The sequence below is a fragment of the Ascidiella aspersa genome, chromosome 3, assembly GCF_963924565.1.
Source record: "Ascidiella aspersa chromosome 3, kaAscAspe10.2, whole genome shotgun sequence".
NCBI lineage: Eukaryota > Metazoa > Chordata > Ascidiacea > Phlebobranchia > Ascidiidae > Ascidiella > Ascidiella aspersa.
Genome location: NC_139449.1, coordinates 34,717,211 through 34,739,402, shown reverse-complemented (window position 1 = coordinate 34,739,402; position 22,192 = coordinate 34,717,211). Strand labels below are relative to the sequence as shown.

Here is a 22,192-nt window from a genome sequence, read left to right as displayed (position 1 = left end):
TGCACAGTCTTACTATAACACAATTAAGTTAAAATTAGCTCAGGTGTAAAGATCATACTTTAACAAAATGATGTTAAGCTATTCTGGCTTGACTCATTTATTCTTCTTCAAATATTCTCTTTAATAAGAACTGCTATTAAATACTACTCCCAAACACAATCCTTGCAAAATATTCCACTTTAATATCATTGTGTTTTTTTGAGAAAACTGAAATATAATGCGTATGTTTCTTTCTTTTAACTTTTTTAACTTTTTTGTATCGCCCTAGATCGAGCTGATTAAGCGTCGCGAGGCTGACTATCTGAAGCTGCGTCGAGACTACGAAGAACAAGTGATGGCCAGTGACGCAACAATCAGTCACATGAAGAAGAAGAACCAAGACGCAGTCAACGAACTTGTAGAGCAGGTGAGTGTTCACGAAAAATACTCTTTTTTATTTCCAAAGCATATAAATTAAATGTGAATGTTGTGGTTTGGTTGGACGAATGTCAAGTAATAAGTCCTTGTAAACATTTTAAAGTTTTTTTCATAATTTGTAAACTACGTAAAACAGAAATATTCCCTAAAGGTTTAATGTGAGTTTACCCTTGCCTATTCAGTTAATGATGCTTGGATGTCATTGTTGTTGCCGTGTAATAAATTCCTAAAGGGTTGCCAAGTAATCAATCCTTAAAGATCCTTTCTACTGAGTTTTACGGTTATTTATAAATAAATCCTTACTTGCCTCGATGCCTGATATATCGGTATTGGTAAATTTTTGCCCATATGTTACCATCTAAGTATTAAATAGATTTAAATTTTGCTATTTTTTAACTTTTTTATACCAATTTTTTTCTTTCAGTCAAAGCGTTAGTGCTGACTTGCTTGATATGATTCAATATGAGTAAAAATAGATTCATTCAAATATTCTGCCTATCGATTTACAAACGGAGAATTACAAATTTATCGATGTATATAGAACTACAAATTTATCAATCAATTATATCGATATATTATTCTCGGGTTTAATAATATTTTGAGGTACGCGATTCTATTTTTTCCCTCAGGTTGAGAACTTGGTTCGTGTGAAGAACAAGGTTGAAAAGGATCGGGCTCAAATCCAGATGGAGCTTGACGATGTCGCCGCCCAACTCGATGAAGTCTCCAAGATGAAGGTAACTATTTAGGAATTTTTCTTTAAATATTTAGTTCAATTTTTTTACCGGTTTAAGCAATAAGATTGGCTACGTTCGGCGGATTAACGGAGTAATTCTGAAGGTAAGAGAAAAAACTCCCTACGAGAAATCCAGGGCGTCTAACAACCCACGTTTGGCGCCGATGGCGATCCTGATCTGGCCGTCAATATAATCCGGCCCGCGGCTCATTTCTAATCAAAGTATTTTAGGCAAAAATAAGCTTCAACATTTTTTTCCTTGATCCCAGAATATTTTCTTGAATACATTACTCTTGTAAGGGTAAGTACTTTGAAGCTAAGTACTTAGATTAATGAAACGGTTGCTGTGATATTTTATGCAATCTTAATCGATTTATTCCATTACTGAAATATTTTCTTCTTCTTCTTCAGTCGCGCGCCGAGGCCAACATCCGTGTGATGGAGGAGCAGGTGACGGACTACAAGATCCGTGTGGAGGAGAACGTCCGCTCCATCAGTGAGCTCACCATCTACAAGAACAAGATGACCAGTGAAAACAGCGACCTCAGCCACATGCTAGAGGAAGCTGAGAACAAGGTTGGTGTGAAAATTAAATACTGGACTGGCCGGGATTCGAACTCGGTGTCCGAAACTTTGTGTACCGCAAGGTCGGTGCAAACAAATTACTTGTATGTAATGGAATCTGACCCAGTATCCAAAGTGCTCTTGTTTTTTTGCTGGCCGATTGGACTAAACACTAAATATGTGGGCTTCAGTTTTATAGACGCTTAAAAATAATTTTTTTAAGGGGTCTCAGTTTTTCTTAAGGTACTCTAGACAGTTAGCATCTAAAAGGACTTATGATTTAGTTGTATTTCGCAGTACTTTACAAGTTTGACGACCTGCTAGGCAATAGGCAACAGCGTCATTATATTGTATAATGGAATGCTGGAAATCGCAACGACACTGCGAGATTTTAAAATTTCATAGTAAATTTCGTACATTGTTTTATAGATAGCGCTAAAAAGCTCTGTTTTTAAGATGTATTTGGTAATTGAAACTCACAATAGAACCTGTTTATAGGTCAACGGCCTTTCTCGTGCCAAATCCAACATGACATCGACTGTGGAAGACTTGAAGCGCCAACTGGACGAAGAGACAAAGGTGGGGACTAATTGATCCATGATGCCTAGAAATTTTAAGTTTCGCTTCCTCTTAAATTAAGTTTCCCCCGCATATCATTCTCCGAGTTGGCCTGTCTACTTTTTAATTTGAATGTATTATATAATTTTGCATTAATTTTAAGTTTATCCCACTGGGTTTTAAATCGCTAAGCTGCAATGGTTAAAAACTATCTACTAATCTCTATTTTTTGGAAATTATATTTGACAAAAATATATAAAATTAATTTTGGAATTGGATCTTGGGAATCGCTAAACGACCCAACTTGTTTATGTTATAAAAGAAAGCCATAACTGCCACTGGACGACATTGAAATCTTATTTATGCGGTATTAACTCTTCTCCTTTGATCTTCGCAGAGCAAGCAATCTCTGAACCACGCTCTTCAAGCCGCTCGCCACGACCTCGACCTCCTCCGAGAGCAAGTTGAGGAGGAGCAAGAGGGAAAAGCGGAACTCCAGAGAGCTCTTTCGCGCGCAAACGCGGAGGTCGCAAGCTGGAGGACTAAGTACGAGACCGACGCTATCCAGAGGATGGAGGAACTTGAAGAAGCAAAGTAAGTGAAGAGTGAAGGGTCCGGGATTCGAACTCGCGACCCTGGGATTTTAAGCCCGTTGTTTCTTGGGTTTATAATTCAGCTTTAAATACTGAAATTAGAAATCATAGCCGCGGATTCACTTAGATTTTTACTCAAGTCCGCTGACTACTGTATCAAACAGCTTGAGTAATATTCCGAAGTTTAATGTTCCGGATTTAACGTCATTGGTCTTTGAGTTTAGCATTTTATTTAAATAACTAAACAGCAAGGCAATCGCAGCACTGTCAGTTCGACGTTAACCCACGACCCTTAAACTCTATTTAGTAGGACCAAATAGCTACAGTGATATTCGAACTCACCCCATAAGACTTAAAAAAGACGAAACGCAGCTATTAAGAGTTATAAAACCACAACGGTAGAATTTTGCAAAGTCGTATTTCGAGTTTAAAAGCAAATTAACACTTAATCAATCAGCTTGATTGAAATTCAAATTCGCGCAAACAATTTTAGAATACCTTGTAAAACTAAACAAAGTTAAGGTTATTTATAAAAAAAACAACTGTATACATATTAATCTCAATTCGAAATAATACCAAAAAACATCTCATCATAGGAAGAAGCTTGCCATCAGACTCCAGGAAGCAGAAGAACAAACCGAGAATGCTCTTGCAAAGTGCGCGAGTCTCGACAAGACCAAGATCCGTCTGACTAACGAAGTCGAGGACCTCACCATCGACTTGGAGAGGGTAAGCTTCTTTTTTCATGTTTTTCAATAAACCACTTGAATCTGTATTAATTAAATTCGATGTTGCACTAACTGTGTGATTTACTAAAAACTCCTTGAACTTTTCAAGATACATGTCGACCTTATTTCCTGATAAATAACAGCGAAATACTCCAGCAAAGCAAGTAATTAATTAATTGAATACATTCGATGTTGCACTGAATATGTTATATTCTTGCAAGCTAAATGCCAGCTTAATTCCTGATCAGTAATGGCAAAATAGTTTGGCAAATCTAGCAAATCGGGTCAGACGCAACATTCATTCGAATTAAGATACAGTGACGATGCATTTATAGGCAAAACATATATATTAACATGTATAAAATGATGTATGACCTGAATTACTAGCTGTGAAAGACTATTTTGCTATTACTGTCCGAAATTAAGGTCGACATTTGTCTTTGAAAGGGACAAGTTGATTTCCAATATCACATAATAAATGCAACAAATTTTACAAACATTTCATTACCGAAAATATGCCAACGACTTAAGTGCAAGCTAAGACATTTGTCCGAAGGGCTTAAATCAGTGTTTTTCATCCCTTTTTCGCGACCACTCAATTTATAATTGTAAGTAATACACAGAAGCGCTTTACTAATTCCACCTAACTAATTTAACACTTTCGACGCTATTATTATCAATAAACAAAACGCGCTGTACTGGTCCAGCTCACTAGCGGCCTCCGCTGACCAAACCTGAACGAAGCGTAAGTCACGTTTATTTCGCCTATTTCAGTTTTGCTTTCGTTATGTTGTGTTTTTTATAGAATTTTCTGATGGTGGAAAATTATTCGATTGGTGTTTATTATGTTCAGAATCTATGCCAATGTTTAGTTTGGCTAAAATGACCAACCCGAAAATATTCTTGTTTTTCAGGCCAACGCCACCATCTCGGCCTTGGACAAGAAACAGCGCAACTTCGACAAGGAGCTTGCAACATGGCACCAGCGTGTTGAGGAGCTCCAAGCCGAGCTTGACTCTGTTCAGAGGGAGGCGAGGATGTACTCCACCGAGATCATCAAGCTCAAGGCTTCCTATGAAGAGAGCATCGAGCATCTGGAGATCATCAAGAGAGAGAACAAGAACCTTTCCGGTGAGGATTGGTTTTGGAATTCAAGGGTTTTATCTATTTAGGATTTGATTGGAGTTTGGGCTGAGCGAGCGTCCATATTATTTTACCTTACATGGTAGGTAACTGGTTTGATTTGCTTCCTTATTAGAAATTTAATTAGTTTCTCGATTCTGTTTATTGGGGCTAACAAAGGGTTATTGATGTACACCAAATTTTTAATCAATATTCCTGATTTTCTCAATATAACTATATTGTGCTTAATGTATAAATTGATTTAAAAAAATGCCTAAAATCACTCAGCAATCATATAAACTGTTCGTAAAGCAAATAGCACATTTCACAAAGTACTCTTCACAAACCTATGGTTATTGTGTCCAAAAGTTTTGTTTGCTGAACAAATTTGTCCAAGATCACTCTTGTTTTTCAAAATTCAATCATACCAACAATATGATAGGCAGGAAAGGTTCTTTTGTAAAGTTTCTTTCAGAATTTCACTTAAACATTTTCACTCTTATAGAGGAGATCAACGACTTGACCGACCAGCTGACCACCGGAGGTAAATCCCTCCACGAACTGGACAAAGCCAAGAAGAAGGCTGAGTTGGAATGCGAGGAGCTTCGTGGAGCACTTGAAGAGGCCGAAGGAGCACTTGAACTCGAAGAGGTAGATATATTCGTGTAACACATACACAGTACATCTCAGCTTGAACGAATCTATTCACGACGAAATGTTTGACCTTTCGACAAAGATTTGTTTCAGACGTTAAATGAATTCAACTTATGTTTTGTGTACAATCTTAAACAAAGATGGGGTACAATTTTTCAAAATGTTCTTTCTATTCTAAGCAACGCTCGGTAAAATATGTTGAAATGGACTTCTAGTTAAACCGATCGTTTTGAATTTTTTAGGTCATATACAGTTTTCCTTGGCCTGCAGTTTAATCAAACGAGTAACGTAACTGGTAAAATTTCGAATAAATAAAAATATTTTTGAGAGGATTTTCCCAAGCTTACGGCATTCAGAAAGCAATGCTACCTGCATTCTCTGTTTAAAATTCAATATATTGTCTATAGAGCCGAGTCCTTCGTCTGCAACTTGAGCTGACCCAGGTGAAGGCTGACATCGACCGCAGACTCCAAGAAAAGGAAGAAGAATTCGACAGCACAAGGTTAGCAGTGGTTACTCTAAATCAGGCCTTCTCAAACTGTTTGTGGTTTAAATTTTCTGAAGGCGCGTACAATGATCTTGTTTCTTTCTAAACCCAATTGCGTCATATATGTCTTTATTCACAGCACATGAATCAATAAGTAAAGAAAAATAAAGAAAAATTCGATTGCTGGGTCCTTAGCGTGTCCAACAAGCTTTGACAAAGGCATGAATGAAATTTAAAGAACCAGTGCTCTAAAGCAATATATTCTTAAAGGTTTCGCTTACTCTTCTGCAAAACGACTAAATTAAGTTATATTTCATAAGGCGGTTTTTAAATCTTTAAACGTATTTCCTAAAAATATCCTGTCCAGTGAAATGCCAGCGTTGCACCTTGAAAGTACATTGTTCAGCAAAAATCCAGCTTCGCACCTTGAACTCATCACGATATTTTTAACTTATTTTTGTGTAAAAAACTATTTACGAAAAAACAATTTTCCAATTTCTTCACATCCTAATCACAGGAAGAACCATGCCCGTGCCATTGAATCGATGGAGGCAAGCCTCGAGGTTGAGATCAAGAGCCGTAACGACGCAGTCAGGTCCAAGAAGAAGGCGGAAGCTGCCCTCAACGACACTGAGCTGTCTCTCGACCACGCCAACCGCAACCTGGCCGAGCAGATTAAGCTGGTCAGGAAGCTCCAGACAACCATCAAGGTCAGTAGTGGACTAAAAGGTCTTACACTGGGTGGGGACAGAGAGCGGATTTTGTTATAAAAACGGGGTGCTTTAGAAAACGATTTAAGAGGAAACTTGAGCAACGAGTAAATTTTTTTGAAAACAGGGGGTTCACAAACATGCATCCAAAATCCACCCTGGCTTACAAATTACAGTAATTGTCATTCTATTTTTGTTTCGAAAAGAGTAGTTATAAAAGTTGGTAGCAGCATTTACTATAGGAGACAAAGATAAACAAATTTTAACAGTAAACTCCTCAATCTATTCCAGGTTGATAAGTCACATATGGACAGGTTCGTTATACGTCAAAACCAGTAAGCTACAAAAAAAGCACCATCAACATACAGAAAAAATAAAAACATCAGAAAGAACCGTTAAAACCCACTGTGTTGGCAATTTCAAAAATCGGCCTTAGACACAAGCATTCTCAAAAAAAGATACACACACATACGTGTTCAAAAACTGTGCTCTAGACCTTTTGAAGCTACTTTTTGACCCACGATTACGGCTCACGTATCATTAGTATACGTACACCGAAAGCCACCCAAATTAAACGAATGATTCGACCGATGATGCAAGCAAGGCAGACTGTTTTTCTGTAGCGATTAGTCTGCGATTTCTTTCAGTGTGTTGATAAAAGCACTGAAAATATCTAAGATCACCAAGCTTAAACTGACGCCTATTGTTCTCGACCCTCCAGGAGATCCAGGATCAAATGGATGAGGATCAGCGCATCCACGAAGAGCTGAGGGAGCAGTACAGCATCCAGGAGAGGAAGATTTCCATCATGACAACGGAGTTCGAAGAGTGCAGATCAGCTCTAGAGTCCAACGAGAGAGCTCGTGAGTAAACTACAGTTACGAGGCCGTCAAAAGAGTTTCGCATGCGGTTAAACGAGTATCATAAATAGCTCCAAAATATATAACGTTTTCTTCAAAATATATAACGTTTTCAAACTGTATTCATTGGCTTAATGTAAGTGTGCGTTTTGTCATTTAATGAAAATCGCCTTTTAATATTTAGAGTTCCCTCTGTTAACCGCAATTTCGTTACTAGGCTTTTTACCTACATTTTCTTCTAAAAAACCTTCGAAATCTGCGATTTGAAATCAATAATTTAACCAATAACTGCCTTCGTTTGACTTGAGCCATGTTTGCCAATAACATCCAAATATTATGCAAACCAATAAGAGCTAGCAATCGGCCAAAGACGCACCTCAGCAGCATTCAGTCGAAATAACAACACATAAACCACCGAAAGTCTTTTTTTAAAAGTACAAAAAGTTTCGCGACACATTTCAGAATATCTAGAGGCAAACTACTATACCGCTTAAAGTTTGATATAATCAATGCATAACAACAGTCCACACACCAACTCTTTCAAATTATTTTACAACATATTCCTATCTTCAGTCGAATCTGATGTAGATGACGCCTGCATTAATAACCAGTTATTTTGACCTTTGCGAATATTTCTGCTCTCAGTTCTTTCTTTCTTCGCAAATACAAACTGTTCTTTTGTCCCACATTTAGGCAAGCACGCCGAGTCGGAGTTGAAGTAGATTGCCCGCGTGTCTTTGTGGTTAAGCAATGTTAAAGCTTGTTCTGTAATGGCACTGCATTCATAGATACGACAGATTCGAAACAGCACTACCGCTTTTTGGAATCAAAAGTTTGCGGTCTCCAACAATGTGAACTCGTTTTGCTTATCTCTTTTTGAAAAAAAAATATTGCAGACCCTTATTAAAACTCGTCTGGGTTTTATAAACAGCTGTTTGGTCCAACCAAACAAGCAAGGCCGAAAGAATAACTAGGTCGTACAGAAAATCGGGGGCAAAGTTAATTTTCCAAGCTACCACTACTTTTAAAAGTTTGATATAATCATTGCATAACAGCAGCCCACACCGCTTCTTTCAAAAAATCCTTATTTGCTTCTTTCCGACGTCTGCCTTTAGCAGTATATATACATTTATAATCAGTGCCTTTATCACTATGCTGAAAATGAATAAAGAGGAATTCGAAACGTACAAAATGATAACCAATTCTGCATAGGGTTTGATATTCCTTTTAAGTCTTTCAAATCATTTCACAATATTCTGATCTTCAGGCAAGCACGCCGAGTCTGAGCTGATGGAGATCGCCGACCGCATCAACAACCTCTCTGCTCAGAACTCTGCTCTCACAGCAGCCAAGAGGAAGCTGGAGTCGGACAACGATCAGCTGAGAACTGAACTGGAGGAAGCGCTCCTTGAAATGAGGAACGCTGACGAGAGAGCCAAGAAGGCTTCCGGCGATGTAAGTGGTATCGTCTTGTGCTATAATTTTTAAACAGTAAATTTCTTAACGTTTAACAACCGCCTATTATAATCAAAGTAACTTGATTACTATGTAATTATTTAACCTGGGTAACATCTTTGGATGCAAGTTTCAAAATAAAAAGCCCAATACGAAATCCTAAAACCGAAATTTTGTTCCTTGTAACATTATTTTTTTTTTACAATTTATTACAAAAAGTTTTTTTTTGATTGGGTTTAACTCGTCTTCCACTTGCGAAGGCCGCCAGAATGTCTGAGGAACTCCGCCAGGAACAACAACGCGTGATGTCGCTCGAGCGCATCAAGAAGACACTCGAAATCCAAGTTCACGAAATCTCGGTTAGTAACGCTCAATCCCGACACCGCTTCTCCGTGGCACATTCTGACAAATCTGACAACGTATTGTCCAATCCCGGGTATTTATTCCGGCATCAATACCCGATACTTATGACAAAAATTACTGCGATTTAAACCGATAACAAATGGCTACAATACTACCGCCCAATAAGCAAACTTGGTCGAGTTCATGAGTAACATGGTAATTATTTTCATAATAATATTCAGAAATTGGCTTTTGCGTTGTGATTTTAGTTTTTTTTCAGAAAGTTTACTTTTAAAGCAATGATAACAGCACGTTGGATAACAAAACAAGGCTGTGATTCACATAATTTGATATCAGATCGGGTTTGGCAAATACTTATACACTAAGACATTTCTATTAACCCTCAACTGTACAGATCAAACTGGACGACGCTGAGGCTAACGCTCTCAAGGGAGGACGCAAGGCCCTGGCAGCTCTATCTGCTCGCCTCAAGGACGTTGAAGGTGAACTTGACTCGGAACAACGTCGCCACGCTGAAACCCTCAAGAACTACCGCAAGATGGACAGGAGACTCAAGGAGCTCGCCTTCCAGGTTTGTTTACCTTCGAATCGAGCACCTATTGTGACGACATAACACGCAGGATGCAACTTTTCTATGGTGTATATGTTTAAATTCTTGCCACTATAAAATAAAACGTAAATTTATTGTTCAGAAGCAAGTTCCTCACTAATGCAAGGTTGAATAAATAATCTGTTTGATACAAAAAACTATTGGGCCACAGATTTTTAGTGCAACGAAAATGGGCCACGAAAGAAAAAAGTTTGAGAACAACTGATTTTTTCATGCACTTCGCCTTTTATACAATTTGCGACATTTTCACAGATAGCTGTTTTAATGGTTAACTGGAAAGCTTTTTATCCATTATTGCAGTTGTTTGTTTACAGCTGTGTTAGACCAGGCGGTCGGTTGATTTTTTACCACCATTACACCACATTTGATGGCCACTTGTGCATTAAACTTAACCAAAACAGCATCACTCTTTTTTAGGGGTTTAATACCGTAGAAGGTCGTGGAGAATTTTCGGTTAATCTACGTTGGTGTTACGTTTAGTTATTTAAATATATTTTTCAAAAAGCCTATTTTTGAAACAAAGCGTTTCGACATTTGCGGATAGATCTATGTAAGGTGCCACTATAATTATTGAAGGCCGGGTGTTATAAATGATATAAACTTAGCAGGGCAACTCAAAGTTCAGAACGATAACATTTCAACCCGGGTTGTGCTTTTTCCACTGTTTGAAGATTAGCGTTGTATAAATTGCTACAAAACACGTTAAATGATTTTAACGGGGCCTTCTGAACAGACTGACTAGGAGGATAAGCATTTACTCAAACAAATATATTTAACAGGCTGATGAGGACCAGAAGAACCAGGTCCGCATGCAGGAACTCGTCGAGAAACTCCAGCTCAAGCTTAAACAGTACAAGAAGATGGCCGAGGAAGCTGTAAGTTGTCATAATATTAGAAAATTTGTATAGAACCTTTTCTATGCTAAAAATTCAATTTCGTGATAATTTCGTGCTGAAAAATCTTCATGTTGAAAAATCAATTCCGTGGTTGAATTACCAAAGCCCATACAGAAGTAGGTATCATTTTGAACGTTTCGAATAACCCTTCGTTCATTTTGAACATTTATTCATTGTCAACATCATGTTGAGTTATTCGAAACGTTCAAAATGATACCTACTTCTGTATGGGCTTTGATATTCTTATTACGTTTTACCACAACCTCCAATTATTATGCTCCAAAGTGGTTGAATAACATTTAAAGCAAGGGCCATAATATATAGTGAATCTTTTATAAACTTATCAAATTGCTTCATTTATAAACTGATATCTGTCCCAATTTCACCACCAATGACCACATACCGTGCTCAGCCTTGGCTTAGAATAACCTGGGTTACTTGAAAATTTGCTAGAACTGCTATTTTAGTAGCTTATTGAGCTTGCTACTGTTTTGTCCTATCTATCGAACCTTAGAAACATATCGAATGCAGCGATTTTCACACCGAGAATGACTACTGTGTCGGCCTGCTAAGTTACAATTTATCTTTTGCCTCGCAGGAGGAACAAGCCAACAGCAACCTGACCAAGTACAGGAAGGCGACCCATGAACTTGAAGAAGCTGAAGAAAGAGCTGAGATCAGCGAGTCTGCTCTCAACAAAATCAGATCCAAGTCTCGTTACATGGTAAGAAGAAGCTATTAAGTCAAGTCCGTATTTTTGCTGGATTATGTCGGCTACCAAAAATACTAAACAAGCTTTAATGAAAATCTTATAATCGATAACTAATAGGCCTTCCGTAAAACTAGTTATTATCTTGAGTAAAATGGCTTCCTATCTTTGCTGTACAAGTTATACAATATTAGTAAATTCGTTTGCATAAGTCTGGCACATTTTAGTATAAATCTAGTCAAAAACAATGTAGTACTACATTTTTTTATTTACAAATAGTACTAGCCTGAATCGAAAAAAAGAGCGAATATATTACTACATGTTGTTAGCTAAATATATTTCTTGTTTAAATCGTGGATTATTTAATTAATCTCCTTCCCCAAAATGTTCCATCATTCAAATTGTACACCAAGATTTCATTAAGGCTTTTATGGACTTAAAACAGTTTAACAACCCCCCCGGTTTCCAACCGCGTTTCCTTTAGTTAAACACTTTTGCTGTCGAACCAGGTGAGCGGTGGTGCAGGTGGAAGCAGTGGTGGATATTCTTACACCATCTCCCGAAAGGTGGTTACCACCAAGGACACCTCAAAGTCCTCCTAAACTCTCCCTCCCACTGACCCTCTGATGCTACTACTTTCTTCTTCTTGTAAGTCTCTCTCTTTCTCTTTTTTCCCCTTTTTTCAGCAATTCTCTCTTTTTCTTTTTAAAAGATGCAAAATCTTGCCCGTATTGAATTGCGTAGTTGTTTAACTTGATTCCAAGCGATTTATTTCAAGCAATTTAAAGTAGCCAGCTTTTTTTTTATATTTGTTCTACTCTTGCCCACAGTAGAGTATTTATTTTATAAACGATTATTTCCCAGTGTTATTTATTAGTGTGCTATGCAATTCGCCGATATATGCAGTTTGTTTCGCTGTTTTGTAACTTTGTCACGCTTACCTACCTTGAAAAACTTTACATTAAATTGACGTAATAAAAACAAGGACAAATGGCAGCCGCTTAGGACAATGTTTTCGAACCGTTTGGCAGTATTGCAACGTTTTTATCCAAAATTTACTCAAAACATTAAAACCAAACACAGGTATAGACATTTTGGATATTTTATTATTCACAATTCGCACAAACTAAACTATAGTTTTTATTATATCGGATTAGTTTGTACTGCCCAATTTCGTTTACCAACTGCGCTTACTTAACTTTCGTAATGAAACTTAATTGCAAACGTTTCACGGGAACTGCTTCGAATGGTCGAATGTCAACAATGAGTTTTAAAAATGTCAAACTTCTTCGAACTAATCTTCCATTCTTCTTCTATTTTTCTTCCCTTTTTCCCAGTTTTCATCTTCCAAACTAACAGCATTCATTCACCCATTAACCCCAGTATATACTTAACGTCATCATTAGCAATCATCACGTCACACTTACCCCCGTACATACAGACAAACCTCATCGCCGACTCGATCACCGAAACACAAGTGACGTCAGAACAGCATCGGCAAACTACGTCATCATTTACCCTTACGTCATCACCCGTACCCCCGTCCCCGCCCACGGGCCAGCAGGTCCTGAAAGCGGCCATTCGTTACGCTTCGGCGGTCAACCCCCGACCCAGCTTCGGGACACCCCCGAATATTGGAGTGACGTCATCAATTCAACCCCCGAGTACCTTCCTCTCATCCGACACCGAGGGTTCGCCTCTGTCCAATGAGTCCAACGTCCGAAGTCAAGCGTCCTCAGAAACGCCCTTGGCCAAATTCAAGGTCGGCTCAAGCATCGCCGATGACGTCACCGACATTTCAGTGACGTCATCGAACGACCGAAGCGAACTGTGACGTCACAGTGAGGGAAGTACGAGAAGAGCGAGCGCGGAAAGAGAGTTTACGAAAAAAAACACAGGGTTTTTTTTCTGTCGTTCGCAAAAGGTGGATTGTCTTTTATCAGTGACGAAAGAATGGCCGCCATTGTTGTTTTTTTTTTTTTATTTTTTTTATCTTTTTTAATTCCCGTTTGAGGTCGCGACGTTCGTTGTTACGTAAGAATCCCGTGTGTCGTGAGAGCCGGTCGCTGCACATTGTTGCGTCATAGTGTTTTCGAACACGATTTCGTTTTCACCGTTATTATTTTCGCGCCATATTCTATTAAAAAGCATGAAATCATAAGGAAAAGTTATTTTGTTGTGAAGCAAATACAGGCAGTTGTAACACAATAATACACACATAGTAAATGTAACAAGCTTGAAGGTAGGAAACAGTATAGTCCTTAATCAGCCAGATTCTATGAACTCAGCTACAACCAAGTCAAAAAGTATCAAAGGCTTAAAAATCAAATTAAAATGGAGTTATCGACCGCCACTAAAATGCGTTGCAAGCCATGAAAATAAACAAGTTTTCTTGGTAAATTAAATCAATTAACACAAAACTGCGTTGTTGGTTGGTTTCATAGAATAGGTAATTTAACTTAAAAAACATATTTAACGTAAAAACTCCCAGTTGAACTACACGCATTTGTTTCTGCATCCTCGTCTGGCTTTTGTTTCAACGACAAAGTCCTCAAATCTTTTCTGGCGCTCTACAGCTTAATTTAATTCATTATACTGATTTAATTGTTATTATAAAACGACAATAATGTAAATGACACGAGTAAACGACTTTGGCAGTCATTTTGCTTCTTCCATGCATTTCTGAAAATTTTAAGTGGTTTTAGACAAGGGGTTCTTAAACTGGGGTCCATGTACCCCTTGGGGGTCCGTGAACTAATTTCAGGGGGTCCATGAAGGCCAAATTGAAATATTAGTGTACGTTTGAAAAGTAATCAAATTAAAAAAGAGTTTAATTAAAAATGAACTGTCTTACCACTGGATGTTAGACTCCTTTTTACTTAAATCATCAGCACATTTCTGACAGGCTATTTGATTGTGACGTCAATTTATGAGATCATTTTTAATAATTTCTTGCCTACAGGGGTCCACGTGAAGCAAAAAATAATTTTACGGGTCCGCGATGAAAAAAGTTCAAGAACCCCTGTTTTAGACTTATTATTTCACAACGATATAGATTGGCACTATTAGCAGTGTTAAGGCGCCGAGTTCGTAATACGTAGTAGCCTGTTTACTGTCCTAAGTAGTAAAACTCGCCTTTGAGACAAGAGGCCAATCGTCGTTCTTTAATTCGTCCAACAAATGCGGTTTCTAAATGCAAACGAAATCAGTAACCAATAAGACAGTACGCCACGGTCAACAATCTAACAATTAACTTACCAAACTATTATAGGAACAGTCGCTTAATTATCGGCGTTCACATTTTCAACAGTCATTTAAATTAAACGAGTTACAATTACCAACCAGCCAGCAACACAAGTAGTTCACAAATGAAATATAACTGTAGCATTAGCAGCAGTAAACAACACCGTGTGACGTAATAGGCGTTACTGTTGTAAGATAATTAGCAAATTTTAAGCAAGCAAAACTTGGCGAGTGACGTAACAAGCAGTATTAATTATAAGAAAGTACCAGGATTTAATTTGAATTTTTAAAATTACTTCTATTAAAAATACCGATCGTCGAAAGGTGGTAACATGTAGTGCATCTAGTTACTGTTCTTAAATGACTTTGACTGAACACTTAGTTGGACAAATGAATCAACTTAAAACTGTTACTTGCTAATGATTTGTTTTTATGTATTCACTGCGAAATATTCCTCAAGTAAATTGCGTTTACCAACTTTAGCATTTAACATTCATTTTTGGGGCGAATAAAAGGAATTTACTTGCTGTTTGTTGGCAATATCTAGCCTTTTTGGCTTGCGGCAATACCCCAGGAGATGAGGAGATGCGCATGTACCCCACCTACCGGTCAACTGTAGCGTAAGTTTAAAGCTTTCTTTTGAATTTACTTCTACTGAGCTAGTGGTATGCTGGTTAATACTTTTTCAATTTTTCAATTTGTTAATTTGTTATTTATGTATTCAATGCGAAACATCCCTCAAGTAATTTGCGTTCACCAACTTTAGCATTTAACATTCATTTTTCGGGCGAATGAATTTGGACACTTTACTTGCTAATATAGTTGAAAATATCTAATCTGAGATTCATGTCATTTCAAACAGACCTGTTTGCAGCACTGACAAAGAAAAATGTACTTTTTATGCTCGGCTTAGTTTCTCACGAAAAACTAGTTCCGAAAAGTGTTCCAACAAATTTCGAAGTTGAGCCAAAGTCTTAAAATAAAAAAAGTATTAGTTTTTCTAAATGTCGTAGATTTACTTTGGTTAGCTTACTGGCCCCAAATAAAAAAACTTGAATGGTCAGGCCTGTAAGATACAGTGTTGCAATGACTCAAGTCATTGACTTAACTTAAGTGCACTTAAGTCACTGTTTTCAAATGACTTGACTTGACTTAAGTCTTTTGACTAAAATGACTTGACTTGACTTAATTCTTTTGGCAAATGACTTAACATTTGACTTAAGTTATTTTCCAAATGACTTGACTGTGACCTAAGTCATTTCAAAATGACTTGTTTACATCACCGGTAAGATACTATGGGTAACGAGACTTCTAATTTTAGTTTAATCCTAGCAGAATTGTCAATGTTTGCATAAATACTGTGCTAAAAAAGTTTGCTAAAAAGATTATTTTTTGAAAATATGGTTTAAATGCCGCTTGTCGCAAGTTATAATCTCAAACGGACCCAGTTTTAGGGAAGTTATCATGCAAAGGCAACTATCGGCACAAAAGTGACTTACTGTTTTTTCTTATTATTTTTCTCAGCACTTACATACGGTGTATATTGTATAGTAGTGTATATACAAGCGATAGGGCAGCTACACAATAGAAGGGTTTACAAAGCAACGTTCTATCGTCCCAAAAGTATAACTTATTGTTTATCCTTATTATTTATCTCAGGCATTATATACGGTGTATATTGTATAGTGGTGCGCATACGAGCGATAAGAGAGCTACACAATAGAAGGGATTTACAGAGCAATCGTTGATGATTCGATTTCCGGCTGTTGCGATATGCGACGGATCGAAAAACGCGTTGGATATTAAAGCAGCGCTTCTGAGGTTTGAAAACACCTGTGATAATCAACGCGTAAAACAGCATTAGCAATGTTAGGTCGCTGGTATAAACGGTAAGGTATGATATCACCAAATATTACCTGTAACTGATCAGTATACAACTCAATTAAGCTTTGACAAAAATGTAGTGGCGTATTATTTTAGTTTGTGCATTAGGCAAATATTTTGTTCAAATGAGCACAGCAGAATGATCTAGCAATGCTAGAATTAATTTCAAAAACTTTATAACGATGTTCAAACAATATATATATATATATATATATTGACGACATTAGCATTGTCGTTTTACGTTAGAATAAATAAATATATTTATTTTTAATTTCTTTATAAAAGTGTCTCACCTGACACCGATAGGTCTAGTCTAGACAATTATGTTGTTACCTATCAGGAGTTGGAGTCGACATTTTGTTTAAGGGCCAATTTGATTTCAAATATCACACATTTAGTGCAATATTTTTTGAAAGAGGACAGTATTTCCCAGTTCTATTAGGTTTTCGCACCTTTATCCAGCGAGCTTATGCCCAGTGCTCAGATTTTACAAATTAGGACTACAACAGGCCAAAACTTGGATTATTTTATTCGGAGGATTACCAATATAGCAAAAAATAGAATCATAAATCTCTGTAGCTTGAAGCATTATAAATCGAGGCCGTGTTGGAAACTACTGCTGTTATCATAATTAAGCACATCACTAAAGTCGGATGATCAAATTCTTAGATTTTTTATTATACACCTAAATTGCTAGTACAGATTTTAATCTGCCATTTTTTTCTCACACACTTATTTTCCGCTCTTGCAGTTGTATTTTGTAATTGGCCGAGATGAAGTGTGTAGCGTTGCTGATTGTCCTGACGACGATCGTTCAACTGACCCATGGTCACCCTCACGAACCGGGTAAGAATATAAACCCTTCTGGACCATACAGAGTTCAAAAATAAACGACTCATACTTATTATAATCAATAGGCCTTATGCTTTAAACCTGCCAATTTTTATCTTATAACTTCTTTCCGTGCAACTTCATTTTCTAATATTAAAAGCGCTTTTATACAATAAAAAAACAGTATAGTGTTATAATATAAGAAGTAATTGTTTGTTGTCGTAATTGCTGGGATTGTTTTTTATTGTGAATAAACAATGACAATTGGCTGTATAAAACAAATTTAGCTTTTTTGACAATTGCCTTTATTTTTTGGGGGGGCTTGCGTGCCATTTTTTATTAGGTCGCATGCCTCAGTGTGCCAGAAGCTAAAAAAGTTAAAAAACCAACGATTTATATGTTGTTAAACTGTTTATAGCTGGAGTGAAACACCAAATACTTAATGCTTTCTTTTCAGATCCTGTACGTGGCGAAGTTGGAGGTCACGGTAAGTGTTTGCTTTTAATTTCTCGGCTTGGACTTTAGGCTACCTATAGTCATTGAGCAGTAAGTTCATGTCTGTATAAAATTGTAAGGAAGAGAGTATCGTCAAAACCTGTCCTATTCAAAACGGAACATTACATTAAAACTATAGCTTTCTACCGAATCTGGATACCAGACCTTGTAGTTTTGACCTAATAACTCAATTGGTACCCGTATAATCACCGCTGGGTACCGCAACAGCAAAACCGTATTTTTGCACACTACCTTCATTATTAAAAAAATGGTTGTGATTTTTGTAAAATTTTCTGTGCCACAAACATGCGTGTATAACTTGTTGTTGTAAAGCTCGAACCTTTTCTCGTTTTTTTTTCTTTCACCATTATGTTCTAAAACAGTGGTTCCCAACGGAGGTGCCGAGGGATTATTCGAATTTTTTAGGGTTTTAATTTTTGCTCTATAGCAGGGGTTCTTTTACCACGGACCCCTAAATTTTTTTTTTGCTTTGCATGGACCCCGGTAGACAAGAAATGCTCCAAAATGACGTCATAAATTGACGTCACAAAACAAATATACTTCATGACTCTGTTATTTCAGTCCGAAAAATGTGAAAGTTAAATGGAGTCTAACTATACATTCAGTGCAAAACTGTTTAATGTTTAATTAAAGTGTTTTCTTTTAAAATTTCATTAGGCCTACTTTAAGTAGGCCTATACACTAGTTTTTTAATAAGGCCTTCATGGACCCCCTAAAACTAGTTTACGGACCCCCAGGGGGTCCATGGACACCATTTTAAGAACCCCTGCTCTATAGGCAAGCTTCTTGATACAATTTACTGTGTACGATAAAAGTGCAAACAATTAAAAAGATTTTTCAGCCCACAGTTGCAGTGCTGTTTCAATCTCGTTTATTGCAACGTTACAGTTAACCACTCAGCAAAATACGAGCAAGGGTGGCGCGAACTATTTATAAATTCTGTAAGGTGCCGCAAGCCAAAAAGGTTGCGAAAGACTGCTCTAAAATGCAGGTATTGTCCTATTAAAACCAACATCGTAGTTTATTCGAAGGCCGCGTTATGTTTTAGAATACCTGGAAGGCGACACTGTTTTCCTGGTGTCCTACAAGAAGCGGGACATCATTGAGGCCGACTTTTTCTGCACGAGGTGGGGAGGAAAGCTGGTAAGCGTTCACGACCAAGCCCGCTTCGATTACCTCAAGACCATCCTAGGCATCGACATACACGCAAAGCCCAAGTATTTTGTCGGAGTGATGGCGGACAGTGTCCAAGCCGCTTTGGCGCAGTTCAAGGCCAACCCGAATAACTACGTTGACTGTAACGCTACCGACTGCCATGAGAGTCAAGACGGGCCTTTCTACCCTGATAATGACGAACTAGAGGCCAGCTGCATTTACCACGACAACTGCACCTTCACAAACTGGGTAGACGCCGACGGAATGGTGCAGACTTTCTTGCCTTTCAACAGCACGATACACTACCAGTGCGTCACCATGAACGTGGAAGACTGTAAGTTTAGCGCTTTTCCGTTTTTTGCTTTTACGTAATTGGAAAATTCAGCAGGGGTTCTTAGAAGGAACACAAAGGTTAAAATAAGTACAGAAAGTAGTAAACCGAAAATCATGCAACACAAAAGCAGTTGCAGCGTACGTATAGTGCATCTCTTGTCTATAGAAGAGTTGGTTTGAGTGTTTATTAGCGTACATCTTACTTTATATTGTGTTGTGTTTTTAGATACTGATGATGCTTTTAGTGGCGAAATATATTATCATATAACATCCAAACAAACTAATTTTCAGTTAAGTTCTACTAAATTTTTAGCTGAATGGTAGAAAAAGGTGAGAATGCCCTACTGGTCACATGTTTTTTAAGTATACCCTAAAGTAAAACATGCGAAGGCTTATTTTTGCCTAAACACTTTTGGTAGAAAATAGGAAGCGAGCCGAACTAAATTGCTTGGCAAACAAACCCGGCTTGCGGGTCGTATAGTTTGACAGGGTTTCTGTGATAACATAGTATTAAATTCAATGACATAATAAAACCAGAGCCTGTAGAAATTGGACTTAACCTATAGGAATAAAACGCTTCGGGATAGCTATTAGACCTAAATCGCCCCGAAACACCTGGAACAACAAGGATAGGCACTAACTGGTTTATCTGTATGGTCCGAATATTATTTCTTAAATGCCTAAAAACCGTTGCAAATATTTGCTTTCATGAAGTCTCGAGACACGGAATTAAGTGTTTTTATCACATATTTGGTAATAAAATTAAGATAGCAATCTCAAATTTTGCACATAAAACAAGTTGCTTGCTCATATTGCGTTTGTTTTGTTATTTTAAGTTGAGCTATGTCTCATAATCGGACAAATTTACCAATTCTATTAGTTTTGCGCCTAATTTTCATGTCAATGCTCTGACGTGGAGTTGACTTGGGCAACTAATTACTTGAATTAGGACTTGACTTGTTATTTTAAAAAATTACTTGTTTACAACACTGCGGTATCCTCTTTCATTGCGCTTCGCTCATTTTATATATTTTTGATCTACTGTTTGCAGGTGAAAACATCGACGGTTGTACGAGGGGAGTTTTCGACGACAAGGATTGCATATACAAGCCGTATCGACGATTTGTGTGCGAAAAACCTGTGAGCTGTAAGTATAGCACCCGACAGTAGTAAAAAGCAAAACATACTACATATGTGAAGAAGTCGAAAAAATTTCCTTTATATGAAAAGGAGCTGCCTTCATATGGATTCTCTAATTGCACACCAAGTGATTATTAAGATTAAAAGCCGAAAATTCTACTTTTGCACTAGCTGGTAATAAGTTAAACACAATATTTAAACGGATGGGCTTGTTTTAACATTTTTGGGAAACATGCTATGGAAACAACTATTTTAAGTCCACATTATGAGAGCGCCTTTTTGTTGTTGAAACGATATTTTTGTTACAAATTTAACTTTGTAAATTAGGTTTGCAACCAATTAGCCAACTAAAATACTTTCATTTTACAAACTTATTATATCTATTGCGCCGGGTGCTTTTGAATTGCTTACCTAAATCAGTTAGCCTATACAGAATTATATTGTAAGCAAGTGCAGGCTAGAAAAAAAACTAGCCTGCGGTGAGGTGGTGAGGTTCAAAATCCCGACCTCCGGTCATACCGGGATCGTAGCTCTACCAACTGAGCTAAACAGGCTTAGAGGGGAGCAAATCGAGAAACAACCATGCCACCGTTGCCTGCTGCATCCTGTTTGTGTATACAACCTAAATTGAAGGGGGTCAACAGCCCGTACACAGCAACTGAAACGTAGATAAACAAGACCTTCTGGCGTTGTACTGGCCAACGGTAACGTCCCACATTATATAGTACACAAGAAGCCTTCGGAAAAGCTTACCGAAATCAGTGATCCTAATCAAGATGATAGTCGTAGTAAGAATATCAAAGCCCATACAGAGGTAGGAATAACTTCGAGCGTTTTCGAGTAAGTCTTTATTCATTTTTATTCAAAACGTTCAAAATGATACCTACTTCTGTATGGGCTTTGATATTCTTACTACAACCTCAAGCCATTATGCTCTAAAGCAGTGGTTCTCAAACTTTTGTTAAAGAATTACGCAACGGTCTCCCAGCAATTTTTTAATTGCTCACGGTCCTTAAAAATATACACAAATAAACTCAAAATAACACGTTGTCTTTAATTGTATCAATGGGACGGGTGCACTTGCTTCTTTGCTATCAGTTATGTTAAGCTCTAATTAACGAATCACTCTATTTGAGTCTAGCAATTACGAACAGTTTTAAAACACTGCAAACAGTGGCAGCGCAGCAAGCTGTAAAACGTAATTCTCACTAGCACAACGCAACACTATGACGTTACAATGGACAATTTAACTTAAGCGTGCAATAACGTAAATCAACAACTAATGAGCTTGATTTGAAAAAGTAAGTTCCCTGAAAATTTTATTGCACAAAAATTGTCTTCTTTAGGAGAGTCGTGTTGATTTTTTTGTTAGGTGCTTCGCGGTCCCAGAAAATTGTCTCGCGGACCCCAAAAGAACCGCGGACCCCAGTTTGAGAACCACTGCTCTAAAGGATAATAGTGATTCCCTATTATGTTAAGTTACTTAGTATGAATATTTTAATTTTTAGCGTGCCCTAGTGAGATGTTTAATCCCCCGTTCGATCCGGTGGACGACTATGATTGGGTAGAGTTTCTGGGACTTCAAGCTTTCTGTGGACCAAAGTTCATACGGATAGTGTAAGTAGTTG

At 37.6% G+C, this 22,192-nt stretch overlaps 1 protein-coding gene across 1 annotated transcript in view; it reads left to right on the top strand.

Annotated features, from left to right (window-relative positions):
* LOC146162685 (uncharacterized) overlaps nucleotides 1-13,042 on the top strand; it is a 42,488-nt gene extending 29,446 nt beyond the window's left edge. Inside the window, exons 28-45 of the mRNA XM_083386078.1 lie at nucleotides 269-406; nucleotides 1,047-1,154; nucleotides 1,565-1,729; nucleotides 2,216-2,296; nucleotides 2,673-2,869; nucleotides 3,465-3,597; nucleotides 4,511-4,727; nucleotides 5,224-5,369; nucleotides 5,780-5,874; nucleotides 6,377-6,569; nucleotides 7,291-7,432; nucleotides 8,697-8,884; nucleotides 9,145-9,243; nucleotides 9,642-9,818; nucleotides 10,637-10,732; nucleotides 11,352-11,477; nucleotides 11,972-12,110; nucleotides 12,800-13,042. Coding sequence (XP_083242204.1) covers nucleotides 269-406; nucleotides 1,047-1,154; nucleotides 1,565-1,729; nucleotides 2,216-2,296; nucleotides 2,673-2,869; nucleotides 3,465-3,597; nucleotides 4,511-4,727; nucleotides 5,224-5,369; nucleotides 5,780-5,874; nucleotides 6,377-6,569; nucleotides 7,291-7,432; nucleotides 8,697-8,884; nucleotides 9,145-9,243; nucleotides 9,642-9,818; nucleotides 10,637-10,732; nucleotides 11,352-11,477; nucleotides 11,972-12,064 — 2,394 coding nt within the window. The 3' untranslated portion in view covers nucleotides 12,065-12,110; nucleotides 12,800-13,042. The remainder of the gene's footprint in view (nucleotides 1-268; nucleotides 407-1,046; nucleotides 1,155-1,564; nucleotides 1,730-2,215; nucleotides 2,297-2,672; nucleotides 2,870-3,464; nucleotides 3,598-4,510; nucleotides 4,728-5,223; nucleotides 5,370-5,779; nucleotides 5,875-6,376; nucleotides 6,570-7,290; nucleotides 7,433-8,696; nucleotides 8,885-9,144; nucleotides 9,244-9,641; nucleotides 9,819-10,636; nucleotides 10,733-11,351; nucleotides 11,478-11,971; nucleotides 12,111-12,799) is intronic.
* The last annotated feature ends 9,150 nt before the right edge of the window (nucleotides 13,043-22,192 follow it).